Source organism: Aulostomus chinensis, chromosome 11, assembly GCF_037954235.1.
Source record: "Aulostomus chinensis isolate RoL2024-O1b breed Wild chromosome 11, RoL_Achi_v1.0, whole genome shotgun sequence".
Lineage (NCBI taxonomy): Eukaryota > Metazoa > Chordata > Actinopteri > Syngnathiformes > Aulostomidae > Aulostomus > Aulostomus chinensis.
The window spans coordinates 841,848-862,135 of record NC_141330.1 but is presented as its reverse complement, the minus strand read 5'-3'; the positions used below and the strand labels follow the sequence as shown (position 1 = coordinate 862,135).

At 49.8% G+C, this 20,288-nt stretch overlaps 1 protein-coding gene across 2 annotated transcripts in view; it reads left to right on the top strand.

Annotated features, from left to right (window-relative positions):
• Positions 1 to 791: 791 nt before the first annotated feature.
• dennd4b (DENN/MADD domain containing 4B) overlaps positions 792 to 20,288 on the top strand; it is a 31,520-nt gene continuing 12,023 nt past the window's right edge. Inside the window, exons 1-14 of one of the 2 annotated variants that reach the window (XM_086217532.1) lie at positions 792 to 942; positions 10,401 to 10,751; positions 14,701 to 14,956; positions 15,245 to 15,314; positions 15,400 to 15,569; positions 16,234 to 16,475; positions 16,589 to 16,655; positions 17,558 to 17,616; positions 17,735 to 17,879; positions 18,097 to 18,272; positions 18,379 to 18,479; positions 19,082 to 19,297; positions 19,381 to 19,526; positions 19,886 to 20,019. In XM_086217532.1, coding sequence (XP_086073658.1) covers positions 10,420 to 10,751; positions 14,701 to 14,956; positions 15,245 to 15,314; positions 15,400 to 15,569; positions 16,234 to 16,475; positions 16,589 to 16,655; positions 17,558 to 17,616; positions 17,735 to 17,879; positions 18,097 to 18,272; positions 18,379 to 18,479; positions 19,082 to 19,297; positions 19,381 to 19,526; positions 19,886 to 20,019 — 2,114 coding nt within the window. In that variant the 5' untranslated portion in view covers positions 792 to 942; positions 10,401 to 10,419. Of the gene's footprint in view, positions 943 to 1,743; positions 1,900 to 10,400; positions 10,752 to 14,700; positions 14,957 to 15,244; positions 15,315 to 15,399; positions 15,570 to 16,233; positions 16,476 to 16,588; positions 16,656 to 17,557; positions 17,617 to 17,734; positions 17,880 to 18,096; positions 18,273 to 18,378; positions 18,480 to 19,081; positions 19,298 to 19,380; positions 19,527 to 19,885; positions 20,020 to 20,288 lie in introns of those variants that run through there. The other variant, XM_086217533.1, reaches the window with a different exon arrangement.

Here is a 20,288-nt window from a genome sequence, read left to right as displayed (position 1 = left end):
TGTGGCCCCCAGCAAGAAGGTTGTGGGTGGAGCAGTGGTCCTCCCTGTGGCCCCCAGCAAGAAGGTTGTGGGTGGAGCAGTGGTCCTCCCTGTGGCCCCCCATCAAGAAGGTTGTGGATGGAGCAGTGGTCCTCCCTGTGGCCCCCCATCAAGAAGGTTGTGGGTGGAGCAGTGGTCCTCCCTGTGGCCCCCAGCAAGAAGGTTGTGGGTGGAGCAGTGGTCCTCCCTGTGGCCCCCCAGCAAGAAGGTTGTGGGTGGAGCCCCGGCTGCAGCACGGGGTCTTTCTGGGTGAGTCTCCATGTTCTCCCTGTTCCTGCTGGGTTCTCTCTGGTACTCCAGCTTCCTCCACAGTCCAAAGACATCAAGAGGGACCAGGTTAATCCAGACTCTAAATTGACCGTAGGCGTGGCTGGGAGAGCCAATGGTTGTCTGTCTCTATGTGTTGGCCCTGCCATGGACTGGTGACCTGTCCAGGGGGAAGGCTGCTGGGATAGGCTCCACCCCCACCACCCTGAACAGGAGGAGAGGGAGAACATGGAGGGAGGGAGGGAGGGAGGGATGATGGATGGATGGAAATTATTCCATGTTTATCATAACCTTTCATGAAGAAAAACATCCTCAATAAATATGAAGTATTTACACCAAAAGTCAGCATAGGAAGTTAAACAAAACGGCTGTTGCCGACGTCAGGATCCATTTTATAAAGAACTTTCTGGCAGCAGCCAATTAATACACGACAAAGAAAACATTATTCATTTACAAACGTTTGCAGTTTGAAACAGACTTTTACTTTGAAACTTACAAGCGGAAGTTGGGTGAGGCGTGCGTTTAGCTTGACCTCCTGCCGCAGCTCCGAGATCAAACATGGACGTCACATGTGGGAGAATGACCTAAACATGATACTAGCAGTCCTAAGCGGGAGAAACCAGCGCAGACAACCAGGTACGACACACTCGAGCCCGCCCTCCCCGGTGGATTCCCCCGGTGAACCGACATGCAACATTGGATCCCGAGCTTCCGTTCAGCGAGCTAACACGGAGCTAGCAAACGGCAGGTCGCTGCTCGGGGACCGTTGGTGCGGGTGCCTATTATCGGACACGCCTCCGTCCTCAACGCATGATTTTCGGTCAGGCTCCCCCGTTACACCGCCACTGTCCCGCTGAGCTGCCGGCTGTTTGTCAAGAGTCCGTTCATACCGGAAACGTTGAACATCTTTGGGAGCGAAAATCAATTTTGTAAGCGAGATGTGTCAGTGGCGCACGTAAGTCCGGTCCGGTACCGGTTTCGTTGGTACGTGAAAACGCAGAAAATAGCGCGAGAGTCGGTCCAGATAGTAACGCTGGCTCGTCCGATAATGGAATTAGGGTATTAACGTTGAATTGCGGGTGTCGGTGCGTGCGGGCAGCGGCCGTCTTCAGACGCAGGTGAACAACATCACGTACTCATTTCCGGACGGGTCCGCGTCTCTAGGATGGAGTTTCGAGAGCCGTGTCCGATAATGGAACTCACCAGCCCTGACGGAGGTCCAGGGTTAAAGCCCAGCAGCAGCTGGCCTTGGGGGGGGGGGGGGGGGGGTGCAGTGCAGCTCCGGGTTCCTGCAGACGGTCTCAGTTCAGGGTCCAGTTGCTGCCTTCCTCCTCACCTTCATCATCACCTGAGCTGGATGCTACCAAGCTAACAGTTAGCTGTTAGCTGCACTAACAACAACAACGCTTGCTTGTCAGGAAGTCGGATCATGAAGACATTCAGGGTTGACCTTATTCTGCATTCTGGCCTCACGAGTGTCCAAAGCTGATGTCTGACTGGTCGGACAGACCGTCATCACTGATGGCGAACCACACGCCACGGCTCCAACCCAGCAAACCCACTCCAACGGCTGATGGACATCTTTGACCTCTGGTGCGTCACGTTTGATATTTCGACCTTGTAGGAAACTGAGGACAGCAACAGTGCAGTAGGACGCGGCGTGGAGGACAGTGTTTCCAAGGTTACTTTGAATTTGTGGACAAGAAGCTGTGGAAGTTACGGGTGAAGACGTCAAGCTCATCCGTGTCTCCGTGGTTACTGTCAGTCTTGGAGCCCCGCCCACTCCTCATTCGTGGGAGGCGGCTGATGAATTGACGGCAGGGTCAGAGCTGCTGAAGTGTTTTGATGAGTAGCAAATCCGTTTTAGTTTCCCGCAGATTGAGGAGAGACGAACTTGTCACCATGTCCTCATTGTTTGTTTGCTGGCAACGGGTAAACAACCCTGAGCGCGAGTTTCTGGAGTTGCTGTGACCAGCGCGACAATGATCTCTCACATGACTTTAACGGTTTCATCCTTTTGCAGCGTTGCATGACGTCTGAACACAGAGTTGGAGGCAGCAGCAGCCGTCCTGCGTTACGGCGAGCAGTTCAGAGTCCCTGACGTTCTGCAGATCTGAGGAGGTTTATGGCGTTGAACTGGCTGATGGCGTTTACGGCTACGCTCACCTCTATTTCTCTGATTCTCCACTTTTACGGAAGCGGATGAGCCAATCAGAGCGATTCTCATCAAGCTGCTGCTAATGCTAACAGAATTCCCTGGAGTTAGCACGGGGGCATCTGTGTCTGGCTCCTCCAACCCAGTGCCGTTCCAACAGGGGACAAGCTCCTTCAGCCAATCAGTCCTGCTGTTGTTGTTGAGTAGTTGTTGGGTGACTGAGTTGCTTGAAAGCTCCGCCTCCTCTGTCCGGGAAGCAACATCCTATGTTCTCATAGTGGTTTTGGACACACGTGAACCCAGTGGAACCAGTTCTGATTGGCTGATCAGGACTCAGACTCATGGTAGTGGTTTGAAGAAGACTTCAAACCAGACAGGTGACCAGGGTCCAAGGTGAGGAGGCTGGATGTGGGACGGACATGGACACACGCACACACACGCACACACACGCACACACATACACACACACCAGGCGATGGTGTTTGTGGCGTCGAGCTGCAGGACACCTGAGATAACGCTCCCAGGACGAGTCGCCTCTTGTTAAGAATTTGTCACTGCAGATGTCTGCTGAGTCTCATCGCCATGGCAACACAGCAGTACAACTACCACTGATATGTACAACTAACGTGTACAAGTAACCCTAATGTGTATAAGTACTACTAACATTTACTTGCTGGCTTCACTCTCTGTCTCTCTCTCGCTCTCTCTCTCTCTCTCTCCGTCTCTGTCTCTAATTGTCTCTGTGTCTAATTCTCTCTCTGTCTCTGTGTCTGTGTCTAATTCTCTGTCCGTCTTTGTCTCTAATTCTCTCTCCGACTCTGTCTCCGTCTCTAATTCTCTCTGTCTCCGTCTGTCTCTAATTCTCTGTCCGTCTCCATGTCTGTCTCTAATTCTCTCTTCGTCTCCGTCTGTCTCTAATTCTCTGTCCGTCTCCGTCTCTGTCTCTAATTCTCTCTCCGTCTCTGTCTCCGTCTCTAATTCTCTCTTCGTCTCCGTCTGTCTCTAATTCTCTGTCCGTCTCCGTCTCTGTCTCTAATTCTCTCTCCGTCTCTGTGTCTGTCTCTAATTCTCTCTTCGTGTCTGTCTGTCTCTAATTCTCTCTGTCTTCGTCTCCGTCTGTTTCTAATTCTGTCTTCGTCTCCGTCAGTCTCTAATTCTCTCTCTGTCTCTGTCTCTAATTCTGTCTTCGTCTCCGTCTCTGTCTCTAATTCTGTCTCTGTCTCTAATTCTCTCTTCGTCTCCGTCTGTCTCTCATTCTCTCTGTCTTCGTCTCCGTCTGTCTCTAATTCTCTCTTCGTCTCCGTCTGTCTCTCATTCTCTCTGTCTTCGTCTCCGTCTGTCTCTAATTCTCTCTCTGTCTCTGTCTCTAATTCTCTCTTCGTCTCCGTCTGTCTCTCATTCTCTCTTCGTCTCCGTCTGTCTCTAATTCTCTCTTCGTCTCCGTCTGTCTCTTATTTTCTCTACGTCTCTGTCTCTAATTCTCTCTCCGTCTCTGTTTCTAATTCTCTCTCTGTCTCTGTCTCTGTCTCTAATTCTCTCTCCGTCTCCATGTCTGTCTCGGTCTCTAATTCACTCTCTCTCCGTCTCTGTCTCTAATTCTCTCTTTGTCTCCGTCTCTGTCTCTAATTCTCTCTTCGTCTCCGTCTGTCTCTAATTCTCTCTTCGTCTCCATCTCTGTCTCTAATTCTCTCTTCGTATCTGTCTGTCTCTAATTCTCTCTTCGTCTCCATCTGTCTCTAATTCTCTCTCTGTCTCTGTCTCTAATTCTCTCTTCGTCTCCGTCTCTGTCTCTAATTCTCTCTTCGTCTCCGTCTGACTCTCATTCTCTCTCTCTTCGTCTCCGTCTGTTTCTGATTCTCTCTGTCTTCGTCTCCGTCTGTCTCTAATTCTCTCTTCGTCTCCGTCTGTCTCTAATTCTCTCTTTGTCTCTGTCTCTGTCTCTCTGCTTAAATCTTTAATACTTTGTTAAGCAGACCAAACAACATCTGGACGTATTTGGAACATGTGGACATTTTATCGCTAAAGTGCTAAATTAAGATATTGGAGAACGTTTGGGAGCGTCTGTGTTCACGTGTTCCTGACACGGCGACCTTGATCGCCCGACCACCACCGCACCCCTGAACCGATGCACCAACTTTCCCGCCTCCTCCGGCATGAAGAGGTTCTTCTGCTGTTGCCACTCAACTCTTCTTATCGGAAGAGAAACCGGCCGCATGTCAGAGTTCTGTCCCGTGAGCCAGTTAGCAGTTAGCAGTTAGCAGTTAGCAGTTCCAAGCACAGGTCATTGCTAACTGGTTTCATCTGTTGGGTGTGAATCTGAAACCAGTTCCTCCTCCAGTTGTAGCTTTTGTGTCATGTGACATTATTGAATTATTAAGATAAAGAACACGATGATCTCAACATCCATCCGCCCGCTTCATGAGTGGAGGATCCTGTTCAGGCTCGCGGCGTGTCCCAGCATGCACCGGGGGATGAGCGAGTCCTCATGTCTCCGGTCAGACAGAAGAAACTGTAAGATCATCAGCAGTCACTCGCTGCGCCGCATTCCTGCGCTGCTGCATCTCAACGACGCGTGACTCTTGTTTTCAGATTACGTAACTGCTCGACAGACGTGGACGCCACAGCTCCTCAACCCCTCCAGGACGTCGACTCCCTCCTGAAAAATGTCTGATATTCAGTGATTTCAGCATTCACACAAAGCTCTCACCCTTAGTCAGGAATGCCTGACAGCCCAGAGTGAGGGAGAAGCTGAGCCCTGAGTCATGGCAAACGTTGAGGCGCGGTGGTTCTGTACCACGGACGCCAACTTCTGTAAACGGAGGAATCCAAACATGAGGTTTGTGGTCGCAGCAGTCGAGGCAGACGGCCGCCGCATCCATGTTTCACTGCCTCTGATGTCTGTGATGAATCCAGGAGTGTGTGTGTGTGTGTGTGTGTGTGTGTGTGTGTGTGTGTGTGTGTGTGTGTGTGTGTGTGTGTGTGTGTTGAGGAGCCCTCAGCTATGCTGGCCAGTCCTCCATCTTTGAGACAGTGCTCCTTCCCATCCCAGACATCCCATCTTTGACGTTGGAGGTTTGGTGCTGGGAACAGAGCCGCCCCTGTGCTGTGCGTCATATTGGCATCGTCATCACAATCTGCACAATACGCCCATCGCCAAACGCGTGACATCAGAGGCGAGTGAACTCTCGCTAGGTCGTGATCCCACCGTGTGAGCTGCGTGTTTGGGTGCAGCAAGTGGAAGAACCGTAGAAAGAGACAGAGACTCGGTCTCGGTCCCGCCTCAAACGCATCTGTGCGTTTATCCTTTTTCTATGTGAACACAAACTTAAGAACTGATTCGGATCAGAACAAACACCCTGGAGGAGTGGCGGCCTCCCGCTCCGGGGACGTGAGAAGGCGTTGGGGAAAGTCTGCACGACCTCAGCCGTCCCGATGCTGCTGCTCGTCTAAATATAGACTCCAGACATTGAACCCTCCTGCAGCAGCGTCAGCTCCTCCGCTTTCAGCTCTGCTCTCTGCGTCTCTCTGATAATCCCAGCCGGCCGTCGCCGTCCTCCTCCTCTTCTTCGCTGCTCTGAGTGATAATTCCAGCTTCCTGCCGCGGCTGCATGTGCTGCAGTGTTTGATTGGCGGGAGGTCAGTCAGCATGCGGCGAGCCTCCGACCGCCTGCAGTGGGTTTTGTGGTTTTTCTTGTTCTTCCTTTTGCTTCTGCTCACTGACTCCATAGGTGGTCTGACAGCCATGTTAGTTTAAACATGGAACCTTCATACACGGGTCTGAACATGTCAGAGTCAACATTTGTACCACCTTCCTTCCTACTTCCTCTCTATCACTCGAACTTCCTTCTTTCGGTGCTCTATTTCCTTCTCTGTCTTCTTCTCTGCCTCTGTATGTTATTTGCTATTCCTCTCATTTTCCTACTGTCTTTCTTCCATGTTGTCTTCCCTCTTTCATTTTCTACTTTGTTCTGTTCTTCTTTATGCCTTCTTGAATCCCGTCTTCCTTGCATCCTTTCTTACCACTTTTTCGTAGCTGTTCTGTCCTCCAGTCTTCACTGCACACCTCTTTCCTTCCTACCTCTCTCTCTCTCTGTCAGAGTTGGATAAAACCCCTGCCGCCGTCACCGTGATGGTGCCGTCACCGTGATGGTGCCGTCACCGTGATGGTGCCGTCACCGTGACGGTGCCGTCACCGTGACGGTGCCGTCACCGTGACGGTGCCGTCACCGTGATGGTGCCGTCACCGTGTGGGAGGCTCGCTGGTTTTGTTTGTTTGATCATCAGTTATGATCGAGTTGATGATTCTGACTTTTCTTTAGCCTTAAAGTGTGGATGGGATGTTCTCAGCGTGTCTGGGCGTGGCCTGATGGGGCCTGAAATACTCAGTGTGTTGGGAATCGAACATGTGACCCGACCAGGGGTGATGTCACTCATGATCTGCTCTGTGATGCGTTTGTGGACTGGACGGTGTCACTCTGGTGTGTGACACGCTGACGTGTTACAGTGACAGCCAGAAGAGGACAAAGAGCCATTGTGATCTGCAACGCGGCACCAGCTCACACACGGCTCTGACACACTAACACTCCCTGTGTGTGTGTGTGTGTGTGTGTGTGTGTGTGTGTGTCTGTGTGTGTGTGTGTGTGTGTGTGTGTGTGTGTGTCTCAGACATTTCACTTGCTGAGAAAATAGAAATGAAGTTCTCTTTTTCTTCCTCCAACACTGTTGACTTCCTGTGGTGGCTGCTGAGAGGTAGACAGCTTCTGAGGTTCACCTGCAGACAGACAGACGAGGATGGGGGGGGGGGTGCTGGGGGGGGCGGCTGACTGATGGCCAGCAGTCGTATGAAGACGACAGGTGATTAAAAGAAATGTGTTCATGAGAGGAAAACAAAAATAAATCATGAATTTAAAGGAACACACACTCCTTAAGTGAAAGTCTCTTATTGTCCATCGTCCAGGAGCCTATCAGGAAGACAGAGCCCCCCCCGGTGTGTCCAGTGGTCCTCCTCCCCTCAGCGTTGGTATGAACACATTTTGAGTAGAGTTTGTGTTGATGGAAGAGCGTAGCGTTGACTGAGCAACAACATCACGTTTCCCTGGAGACGGCCAAGTGCGACTGAAGCTGCTTCGGACCCTGAGGGGCGAATTTAAGGAAAAGGCGTGTGATGGTGGAGGACAGGTTCAGGTTCCAGCCGCTGTTGCCGTGAATTTGTTGAATCAGATGAAGTATGAAGGACTTCCTCTCTGGCTTCTCACTTCCTCTTCATACCAGTGGTGGAACCTCCAGCTGCATCAGCTACCTGCTGCATGACATTGATGAAGCGTTCTTCAGTGCGTGTTTGTCCTGACGCGCTGCAGGCCTCCGTCACGTCTCTCGGACAGGAAGCGAAGGCTGGCGGTTGATTGTTACATTTCCTCCTCGTTTTGTTGAAGTGAAAATGGCCATAAAACTACATTTGAATTGTGTGATACAAGTGAATTATTGTCCTGCTCTACTCTCCTGTGTGTGTGTGTGTGCGCGTGTGTGTGTGTGTGTGTGTGCGCGTGTGTGTGTGTGTGTGTGTGTGTGAGTGTGTGTGCGCTCATGCGTGTCCGTAGTTTCCATTGTTGCACATTGGCTGTTGAAAAGTGAAGTGACTGTGATGAAATCAGCTGTTTCAGCTAAAAAGGCAGTTGTGGTTCTCCAGGGTTTCAGGAGACACTCCCTTTTTAGCAAACATGAAGTGTGAGAGTCGGTGACCTCGCTCACGCCAGGGCGCGCCTCCACGGCCGGTGAAGACGGCTGCCTTCAAGAAATACAACGTTGGTCTTAGGAGAGCCACCATCAGTTTTTACTGATGTTTTACAACCAAGATTCGCCCACAGCTGACAGTTACTGATTCAACCAGTTTATGATCTGAATTTATGCCTCCTGAAAGGCACATTTTAACACCAGGAATTCAAAAAGAGGCCCTTTGTTTTTATTTCCAGAAGATTTTGAAAAGCTCATGAATCATACCTTTTTGAGGAGCGTTGACAGAGACCAACCCCTGCTGGTACGAGACGTGTCATTGGCGTGTCAGAGTACACGGCCGTCTTCAAAGGTGTCCAGCATTTGCAGCCTTTCAGGGACACACCAGCGCTTCTGTCTCGTCGGTGGACAATCAGAGACCAGCCTCGTGGTTCCTTTCACTCTAAGAAGCTGGAGCCATTTTCATTCCAAGAGGCATTCAGGAGGTCCGGGCCTGATCGTTGGAGTCCATACTGAACTCCTTCCCAGTGTGTCAGCTGGTCTGAGATTTCCATCAAAGAGTGAGAAGCTGGTTCTTCATTCGTCTGGTGAACCGATAATTGCATGTTTTATCACCTCAGCTGCTTTGTGACGCGCTGCCGAGTGACCAGGAAGCAGCCCGGCAGCGCTCTTCCTGTTTGCCAGCTCAACTGTGACCCCTGCATCCTTCCTCTTTGTCCACTCTCCCTTTTGGCCTCTGACCGGTGCTGAGCGTAGTTGGTTTTACACAAGTGGAAGGAAACCCAACATGTTTGGTATCTAACACATCAGCTGAGTCCAGAGCATCTGGATGAACCCATTTCCATATAAAGACTCTATCAGCTCCGTACCGTCTCTGTGGTCCTGAGTGTTTACTGAGCACAGAGTGAAACTACAGCAGCAGGGGGGAGCAGCGGTCCTCCCTGTGGCCCCCAGCAAGAAGGTTGTGGGTGGAGCCCCGGCTGCAGCACGGGGTCTTTCTGGGTGAGTCTCCATGTTCTCCCTGTTCCTGCTGGGTTCTCTCTGGTACTCCAGCTTCCTCCACAGTCCAAAGACATCAAGAGGGACCAGGTTAATCCAGACTCTAAATTGACCGTAGGCGTGGCTGGGAGAGCCAATGGTTGTCTGTCTCTATGTGTTGGCCCTGCCATGGACTGGTGACCCGTCCAGGGGGAAGGCTGCTGGGATAGGCTCCACCCCCACCACCCTCAACAGGAGAAGAGGGGGAACATGGAGGGAGGGATGGATGATGGATGGATGGAGGTATGGATGGATGGAGGTATGGATGGCTGGATGGATGGATGGAGGTATGGATGGATGGAGGTATGGATGGATGGAGGTATGGATGGATGGATGGATGGAGGTATGGGTGGATGGATGGATGGATGGATGGATGGATGGAGGTATGGGTGGATGGATGGATGGATGGAGGTATGGATGGATGGATGGATGGATGGATGGATGGATGGATGGAGGTATGGGTGGATGGATGGATGGAGGTATGGATGATAGAAAGTGAAACTACATTTCTCTTCCATTACTATGACTCAGCAGTGATAAACCACACAACCGCTGAGTCACTTTTTCTGTTGCAGATTTCCAGGAAAACACGTGTACTGTCGGCCTCTCACCCAGGTTTCTCTACTGATGACGTCTAAGCTGCAGCTGAGCCGTGAGCGGCTTCAGGCTACGTTTCTGACTAAAGGGGGGGGGGGAGTCAGCCTGTTGCCATGGTGACTGAATGTTGGAAGCCCGTCAGTGAGATGCTCACCTTTGACCGTCTGTAACTGGCGTGGAATCACTCAGTTTGCGTGTAGCTCAGCTAGCCTGCTAACCTGAGCATCGTCTTGCTGTGACTGGAACCAGACGTGTCCAGAGTTTCAGAGTTGCTCCTCTACACTTCCGAAAGTTGTCAGACTAAACGGATTCCATCATGACAGTAAAACAAGTCATTTTCCAGGTCTTGTGTGACCTGATTGAGGGCGGAGCCTATTATGTAACGTTCCTCAGTCTAGCTTTAAGCAGAGACACTGTTGCGTTGACTCTGTAGCAGGAAGTCACATGGAATTATATGATGTCAGAGGTGGACTGGACTTGTAGAAGTGGGACTAAATCTTGTCTCACAGCAGCGGAGTTCACACCAACTGGTTTATGGTTTTAAATCTAATGTCACATGTCTGTGTGTCCCCAGTGGCGGGTAGACCAGCGGCATGACAGAGGAGAAATGTCCCCAGCTGGTGGACTACTTTGTAGTAGCAGGTCTCGACCCTGCGGACCCCTGGAGGCCCCTGGATGAAGATGGCAAGACCTGCAGCTCCTCGTCCTCAACCTGCTCAACCTCGTCGGCCCGGTCGGTGGAGCCGGTGACAGACCTGGCGGTGATCGCCCGGGGGCTCGGCGAGGAAGTTCCGGAGGGTTTCACGTGCATCGAGAAGACACTGGGTGGACACTCAGCTGAGCTGAGCGCCGGCCTCATCAACAACCCCCACCTGTACCTGTGCTACCGCCGCGGACGAGACAAGCCGCCGATACTGGACCTCGGGTGAGTCCCAGCTCGACTGACTGGTCCCAGTCAGACCAGACAGGCGATGACTAGGGGTGCAACGAAAGAGCCCACTCACGAAACGATGCCAAATAAAGACGAAAGAAAATCAAAAATCAGAAATGCAAAACTCAAATCTTCTTCATTCTCTTCCTGAATATGCAGACACACCAGTTTTTACTGCGTCACTACAAAATAAAGGTATCTTTGCTTTGAAAAACTAAATATTTGTATTCTCTCTTATTTAGACTTCAATGCAAATCCAAACATAAAACTTCATTAAAAGTGCTTTGCTGTGAACAAAGAGGACGACTCCCTTCCTGATGTGGGGCTCAGGGCTGCAGGCTCATCAGGATCTAGAAGGTCTGAGCTCAGGGAGCTGCAGCACTGAGCCTCCAGCAGCTTCACGTCCTTCTATCGTGCTAGCAGCGCTCGCCGTTGTGGACCCTCGTCGTTTGACCGCCGCTTTGGTTTCATCCACTGCCGTCTCACCGCTGCCTCGTCTTTTACATGGAAGACAAAATAAGTCCACTCAACCGATTTGTGTGATGGAGGAGCGTCCGCTACTTGTTCCACTTCGTCTTCCTCCACTTAGACACAATTCTTCTTCTTCTTCTTGTAATGTGTGTATCCAGTAGGTGCGAGGGTCAAACATCATCAGTGTCGTGGTGCGCGGCGCTGCATCGCATTGTTTTTTTTTACATTGATTATTTTGTGTGTCTTTGAATTTGCTTTTGTCATTTTTTATTTCACAAAATTTCGTAGCAGCCCTGGCGATGACACACAGTTGCGTGCAGCAGTGTGACTGTAACTCACTCTCTGATGTCAGCAATCACGCATCACGTCAGAAGAATCAGGACTGGTTGTGAGCCGTGGTCGTGAGCCGTCCCGATCGCCTCGGCACAACAGCAGTCGCCTCACAACCACGGCTCACAATCGTTCCTTCAATGAATTTAAAGAGAGCTGACAACCCTAACTGCAGACTAAAGCAGTGCTAGCAGTACTAATACTACTAGGTTGCGTACTCAGTACTTCATCAACGCGCCGCCTCACAGATACTGAAGAAGCTCAACCAGCTGAGTGTTTTGGCTGTACTGATCAGTCGGTCCAAGAAAGGCGTTTGCAGCACTTCAGCCGCCCACGTCGGACTGTGGCGTAGTGGGTGGAGCCGCTGGTGACACGACTCCGAGAAGTCCAGTGGTGGAAGAGTCGTTGGCGCCCTCTCCTGCTGAATGAACCCTTCAGCGTCAACATGTTTATTCTGAACATTTCCAGGGTTTTACATCCTAAAATGAACATTCAGCCTTCAGTCCATTCGCGTCAACATGGCCGCTCATCCAGGGAACTCCTGAAAACCAGCAGTCCTGGAATCTGACCTTCTTCAGAGGAAGTTGAAATCAGCTCTAAGGTTGACCTCTGTAGTTCGCCGTTCACACAGATGCAACCCGGATGTTGCTCCTTAGCTGCCGTGGACTCGATGGTTTCGCTCTGACTCGTGGTGACTGAGACTCGGCCCCGTGAAGATCGTCGATGGTTGAACTTGGCAGTGACAGTGTAAGAATACTGGACGGGGACGTGGTTGTGAGCAGAACCAGCAGCTGGTTGGATGAACGGCGCCACGAGGCTCCTGCTGTAGCGTAAATACTGCTGGCGTCACGCAGCTGACGAGTGAATGAACCCAGGGTTGTGGTTCGTGTGCTGCTTGTGTAACGGCGAGCGTTATGTAACGTGGTGGACTGACTGGTCCTCACGCGCTGCTGTCCTTCAGTTACGTTGTAGTTTAAACTCTGGATTACAGAGTTTGGGATTGAGCCTGGTGTTCGACCTCAGATTACAGCTTCCTGTGAGTGATCGTGGCGCGAATCAGGGCGCCAGCAGGGGAGGCTGTTAACCCCCACTACTATGGAGTGTGTGTGTGTGTGTGTGTGTGTGTGTGTGTGTGTGTGTGTGTGTGTGTGTGTGTGTGTGTGTGTATCCTTGTTCACACAATATAACAACACACATGCTGCTGCTCTCTTAACATTGCTATATTTGTTGTCTTGCACTATGGTATACAGTACTATCATATACAGTACTATGGTATACAGTACTATCATATACAGTACTATGGTATACAGTACTATGGTATACAGTACTATGGTATACTGTACTATCATATACAGTACTATCATATACAGTACTATGGTATACAGTACTATGGTATACAGTACTATCGTATACAGTACTATCATATACAGTACTATGGTATACAGTACTATCATATACAGTACTATGGTATACAGTACTATCATATACAGTACTATGGTATACAGTACTGTGGCATACAGTACTATCATATACAGTACTATGGTATACAGTACTATCATATACAGTACTATGGTATACAGTACTATGGTATACAGTACTATCATATGCAGTACTATGGTATACAGTATTATGGTATACAGTACTATCATATGCAGTACTATGGTATACAGTACTATGGTATACAGTACTATCATATGCAGTACTATGGTATACAGTACTATGGTATACAGTACTATCATATACAGTACTATGGTATACAGTACTATGGTATACAGTACTATCATATACAGTACTATGGTATACAGTACTATGGTATACAGTACTATCATATGCAGTACTATGGTATACAGTACTATGGTATACAGTACTATGGTATACAGTACTATCATATGCAGTACTATGGTATACAGTACTATGGTATACAGTACTATCATATACAGTACTATGGTATACAGTACTATCATATGCAGTACTATGGTATACAGTACTATCATATGCAGTACTATGGTATACAGTACTATCATATACAGTACTATGGTATACAGTACTGTCATATGCAATACTATGGTATACAGTACTGTCATATGCAATACTATGGTATACAGTACTGTCATATGCAATACTATGGTATACAGTACTGTCATATGCAATACTATGGTACACAGTACTGTCATATGCAGTACTATGGTACACAGTACTATCATATGCAGTACTATGGTATACAGTACTATGGTATACAGTACTGTCATATGCAATACTATGGTATACAGTACTATCATATGCAGTACTATGGTATACAGTACTGTCATATGCAGTACTATTGTGTACAGTACTATGGTATACAGTACTGTCATATGCAGTACTATTGTATACAGTACTATGGTATACAGTACTATCATATGCAGTACTATGGTATACAGTACTGTCATATGCAGTCCTATGGTATACAGTATTATGGTATACAGTACTGTCATATGCAATACTATGGTATACAGTACTGTCATATGCAGTACTATTGTATACAGTATTATGGTATACAGTTCTGTCATATGCAGTACTATTGTATACAGTACTGTCATATGCAGTCCTATTGTGTACAGTATTATGGTATACAGTACTGTCATATGCAATACTATGGTATACAGTACTGTCATATGCAGTACTATTGTATACAGTATTATGGTATACAGTACTGTCATATGCAGTACTATTGTATACAGTATTATGGTATACAGTACTGTCATATGCAGTACTATTGTATACAGTACTATGGTATACAGTACTGTCATATGCAGTACTATGGTATACAGTACTATCATATGCAGTACTATTGTATACAGTATTATGGTATACAGTACTGTCATATGCAGTACTATTGTATACAGTATTATGGTATACAGTACTATCATATGCAGTACTATTGTATACAGTACTATCATATGCAGTACTATTGTATACAGTACTATCATATGCAGTACTATTGTATACAGTACTATCATATGCAGTACTATTGTATACAGTACTATCATTTGACGAAGTAGCTGAACGTGTTTGGACCCAACCAGGGGTTTTGCAGCCTGCTGGTCTGTTGCTGGGAGGTTGCGTACGGAACCTCATGGGAGGTGCTGGTCTGTTCCTGCAGGGTTCTGTACGAGGGAAAGGAGCAGCTGAAGCAGGGCTGGTACGTCATCGAGACCACGCCCTACAGCCGCTCGGCCAGCCTGAGCGCCGGCGGAGCCCCGACCGCTCACCGGGTGTTCCTGACGTATCGGCGAGCTCTCGACTCCCAGGGCCTCCACACGTTGGGAGTCACTGACATCGCCCTGCTGCTGCCCAGCAAGGGAGAGGTGGCCCCCCACACCTTCTGCCGTGTGGACAAGAACCTGAACACCGGCATGGTGAGTGCTGGGAGGGTGGGGCATTCTCAGAGAGGTTCTTCTAAATTTGTATCCAGACAATGAGCCAGAAATTAGCTACACGGTGACATGAGTTTAGAATCACTGATGTGGAAAGATTGTAACACACGAGTCGCTGCTGATTCTGGACCAGCAGGGGTTTCACAGTAAAAGTCTTTCAGGAAAGATGACCCTGGAATTCTGGAAGGCTTGTTCATGTCTGCTCCGGGACACCAGAGCAGGTCAGGTCGACTCCGCAGGTCCGTTTGTCACACTTGTGCTTGTCTCCAGTGGGGTCCAGCTCTTTACGTGGGCTACAAGAGGGCCGTGGCCAAAGCCAACGCCTTGGTGTATGAGGCCGGTGAGTAGCTGCCGCGCCGCACGTGTCAGGACATCGGGCTTCAATCAACACCTCGTTGACATGAGGGTTTGTGCCCACATCGCAGGTCTGATCAGCCGCTACCCTGAAGAGGACCTGGAGGCGTTTCCTCTGCCGGAGTCAGTGCCGGTCTTCTGTCTGCCAATGGGCGTCACCGTGGAGAGCTGGCCTCTGCAGACCAAGTACCAGCTGCCTGTTTTCTCCACCTTCGTCCTCACCTCCGCCTGCGGGGACAAGGTGAGGCCTGCAAAACATCTGCTAAACTTTGAGAATCTAATGTTTTTAATCATCCTTTAACTGTAAAGCAGAAAAGTGTATCGTAAAACCCTAAAGGAACCAGCTGCCACCAACAGATGAAAGAACCAGCGGTGGATCTGGATCAGCGAGACCTCAAAGGTCTCCGTCTGACTCATAAACCCACCTGCTGGAGAGTCGCGCTACTACAGTAGCTTCCTGTCATTCAGCTAACGTAGCCTGACATGAGTTTCCGCCCAGCAGCCAGCCAACGTCTGCGTGCGGGACAAAACTATGAAAGCTTTGCCATCAAGGTAGACATCTGGAACCGGTGTGCAGCTTCTGAAGACCTCTCAGTTCCTCATGTTGTTTGCCAGCAGGCACAGTTACCACTGAGGCACTTCATGTAATGCAAAGCCACTGGAAGCGAGTCATTGCTTCCCTCTGGTGTGGGCGGGACTTAAATACGTAGTGCACGAGGTCTGATATGTGGTGATGCCATGTTCAAGCTCATCATGTCCAGATCTGAGCCTGTGGAGGGTCTAGGGGGCCAAACCCGTATTCATCCGATCTAGCAGTATTTCTGAAGCCCCACCATCCTCTCATGCTACTGCTAAGCTGCTACCAGCCCGACACACTAAACATCCCGACGCCGCCGTGCCCACAGGTGTACGGAGCAGCCATCCAGTTCTACGAGTCGTTCTCCAGGGAGAAGCTGTCGGAGCGCCAGAGCATGCGACTCGGTCTGCTCAGCGTGGTCGACCGGCGGCCGATCACTAACCGCAGCCTGCAGGTGAAGAAAAGCATCTGCGTGCTCTCCCACTGGCCCTTCTTCACCGTCTTCCAGAAGTTCCTCACCTTCATCTACAGATACTCCATCTCTGGGCCGCATGTCCTGCCGCTGGAGAAGTCAGTGCTCCCTTTGGCTCTTCAGGCTCAGTTCATTATTTGTGATTTCCATTATGAAGAGGAATCCCAGTCTTACGAATGTTGATCCTGTTATGACCTCGTCTTGTCTGCAGACACATCTCCAGCTTCATGCACAATGTCCCGTTTCCCTCCCCTCAGCGACCTCGCATCCTTGTTCAGGTACAGACTCAAGCCACCACTCATTTGTTTTATTGGCACACGGATTCTGTATGATGATCGCGTTTATGAAACACCAGCGTCTTGTTTCCACGTACGGACGTCTGGTGTCAGTCCGTCTATTTTTCCGGTGTATGGAATATCTGCATGGAACACTCCAGAAATAGCATTAGCCTATTAGCTCGCTCGCAGAGCTAATAAAATTCCCGCAAAATACTCTCTTTTGAAGTTAATGTTCAAGTTAACCATCTCTTCATCGCTCCCCCGTGGCGTTGATATCTGAGAACACTGGCCATGTTTTGTTCTCATCAAAAGGAAGATTGAGATAATCAACCTGTCTGGTATTGAATTAATTAAATGGGCCATAAATTTGAACAGTTGATAGAATCATGGTAGTTGAGAAAAGGTAAGAACACACATTTGTATCCAGTATAAAGAGACACGTCTGATCAGTGGGTGGCGTCTTCTGAAAAAGTCTCCAATGAGGTTCGTTGCAGAGCGGCAGAAATGCAGGTCGATCCGTGCGGCCGTCGCGCTCAGCAAGGAGCTGCTTTACCTGGTCACGCACATACAGCCCAGGGTGTTGCTGCTGACTTAAATCCTTCACTTCCTCCTCCAACAGGATGTGGCTGCTGATCTGGTCGCACAGCAAACTGGGTAACTGCAGCCAATCAGAATTGGCCCCTTAGTTGATCCTGTCCAATCAGCTGCCTCAATCTTTCCCTCAATTGGAAATAATTCTGGGTCGGTCTGTTAGGGGTTCCTGTGATTTCACACTGCATGTTGGTGGATGAGAAGATCACGATCAACCGTGTGTGTCTGTGTGTTTTGTGTAACCGTAACATTGTGTGTGTGTGTGTGTGTGTGTGTGTGTGTGTGTGTGTGTGTGTGTGTGTGTGTTTCAGCTTTCTCCTTATGACAACCTGCTGCTCTGCCAGCCCGTCTCCTCTCCCCTCCCACTCAGGTCAGTATCCTGCCACCAGAACTGAACGATCGTCAGTAACATCGGTGATGCCACTGTGTGTGTGTGTGTGTGTGTGTGTGTGTGTGTGTGTGTGTGTGTGTGTGTGTGTGTACTGCAGTGGGGCGAGCTTCCTGAAGTTGCTACAGAACCTGGGCCCTGAGAACGCCTGCACGCTGCTGCTCGCTGTCCTCACCGAACACAAACTACTGTTGCATTCACTTCGCCCTGATGTGCTGACCTCCGTCAGTGAGGCACTCGTCTCAGTAAGACGTGTTCACACACACACACACACACACACACACACACACACACACACACACACACACACACCATTTGGTTTCAATTTAGTTCAGGGTTGGTATGATCTCTCTCTCTCTCTGTCTGTCTGTCTGTCTCTCTCTCTGTCTCTCTCTCTCTCCCCCTCTCTCTGTCTCTCTCTCCTTCTCTCTCCGTCCCCCCCCTCCCCCTCCCTCCCTCCAGATGAGCTTCCCCCTGCGCTGGCTCTGCCCCTACATCCCTCTGTGCCCGCTACAGATGGCTGATGTGCTGCTCGCTCCAATGCCCTTCATCGTGGGTGTCCACTCCAGCTACTTTGACCTTTATGACCCCCCGCCAGATGTGGTTTGTGTCGACCTCGACACCAACACCATCTTCCAGTGAGTCACTCAACACGCAGATAACTGAAGTTGCTCTTCAACACTCATCATCTTGTTTACTGTAACATAAATTGCATAAAACACCTGCCGCCCTCTCCTGTCTCAGGTTGGAGGATAAGAAACCGTTGTCATGGCGATCGTTACCCAGGAAGCACAGCAAGACTCTGTTTAACACCCTTACCAGCCTTCACAAGACGCTGGAGAAGAGTGAGTGTGTGGGGGAGGTTCACCCCAACACTTCTGCTCTGTTTGATGGTTCTAGTTCATGGTGCGATTAGCAAGTGGAGGCGTGAGATTGGTGACGAGGGGCCGAACCACACAGTTCTTATGAATGCAGATGAAGTAAAAAGCGAGGTCATCGTTAGACCGCGTGCTGGCCATGCGCTTGTCAGCATGCGCTCTGTCTGCATCTGACCAAAGGACCCTCGTGCTTCAAGTGCAGCAGATCTTTTCCTGCAGGTGACAGCAGACCCTTACATTTTATTGTTCTGAAGGGAATTTCTCTTCCCCTGTTCTGCACTCCGCAGACCTTCAACTGGTAATGTGCAGCAGCCAGTCCACACTCAGGCCTGACCAGCAAGGGCTTTTGTTCAGGGCATCCATTTCAGCAGGGATTAGACTCCTCCCACAGTGGGCCCTTCTGCCCCTCGGAGCTCTGTGCCTGGGCCCAGGGGCCCGCTGGGTGATAGGATAGATTCCGTAGATGTGTGACTTGAAGTTCTATTGAGGTTGCAGTGTGGTTAACCACCCTGTCATTTACCTCTGCGGGGACACGAAGAATTTCACCAAAGATTTCTTCTTGTCTGTAGTTTGCACTCCTGGCCAGGAGGAGGCGACGTTAGAGTTCCTGCTGACTGATTACGATCAGATCTACAGGCGTCAGAAGCAGCTGGAGCTGGAGATCCAGGAGGCATTCCTGCGCTTCATGAGCTGCCTGCTGCGAGGATACCGAGCCTTCCTGCTGCCCATCACCCAGGCACCATCGGACACCGCCACCGACTGCAGCTCACTCTTCAACCTGCAGGGTGAGAGCTCATCAGAGTTCAGCAAACTGACCAAAGACCTGCAGGTAGATTGTTTTCAAACCAAGGCCCTTTGACTCCTCTAGGGTTCCTGAAGTCCCGGGATCGGACGCAGCAGAAGTTCTACAGCCAGCTGACGCGGACGCAGATGTTCACCCAGTTCATAGAGGAGTGTTCCTTCGTCAGCGACCGCCACGCCTGCCTCGAGTTCTTTGACGAATGCGTCCAAAAGGTCAGAAACGTGACAGAGGCGATTCATTTGGTAACAACAATCTATAAACCAACCTTAAACCAGGCACTGAGACCTGCTGCTGTGCCGTGCTCCATCTGTGAAACAGCAGTTTATTTATGCCAGAAAAGAAACACACATTTGACATTTGAGTTACATTTCAACTTGGATTTGTCCGCTGTTCACTTTGAGCTCCTTACAGTCAAACCAATTCCAGGAACCGTGTTTGGATTCCAGCTGCCTCTAACGTAGTTTTGACGGCGATGGTTTATCAAGTCTATCTGCATGGCGACGAGCAAACAATGGACAAATGCTGGTTCCCTAAATGGAGTTCTGAATTCTAAGTGTCACCATCCTGTCAGGTGGATGTGGAGAAGCCAGAGGAAGTGCGGCTGATTGATCTAGACGAGACTCACAGTGGAGAACACACGGTCTTCATCATGCCACCGGAGGAACCACAGGAAGCTGACGGGTCAGAGTGCCCTGCCCTCTACAGGTACACCTCCACCAAGTTCAGGAGTCCAACAGGAAGTTAGCGAGTCAGGGATGAGGTGTGTTTGTAGTACAGGAAGTGCTGATGTCCTGGCTCCACCAACAGGAAGTGGTCATCTCCAGGCTCCTCTCCCAGCAGCCAATAGGATCGCTCCATGTGATTGTGGTGATTGAACCAGTAAATCAGCTCTGGTAAACAAAAGTTGATGATCTTCCAGGTTCAGTTCATCAAGATCATCTTCACTGATGAACCCTCTGATGATGCTGGAAGCC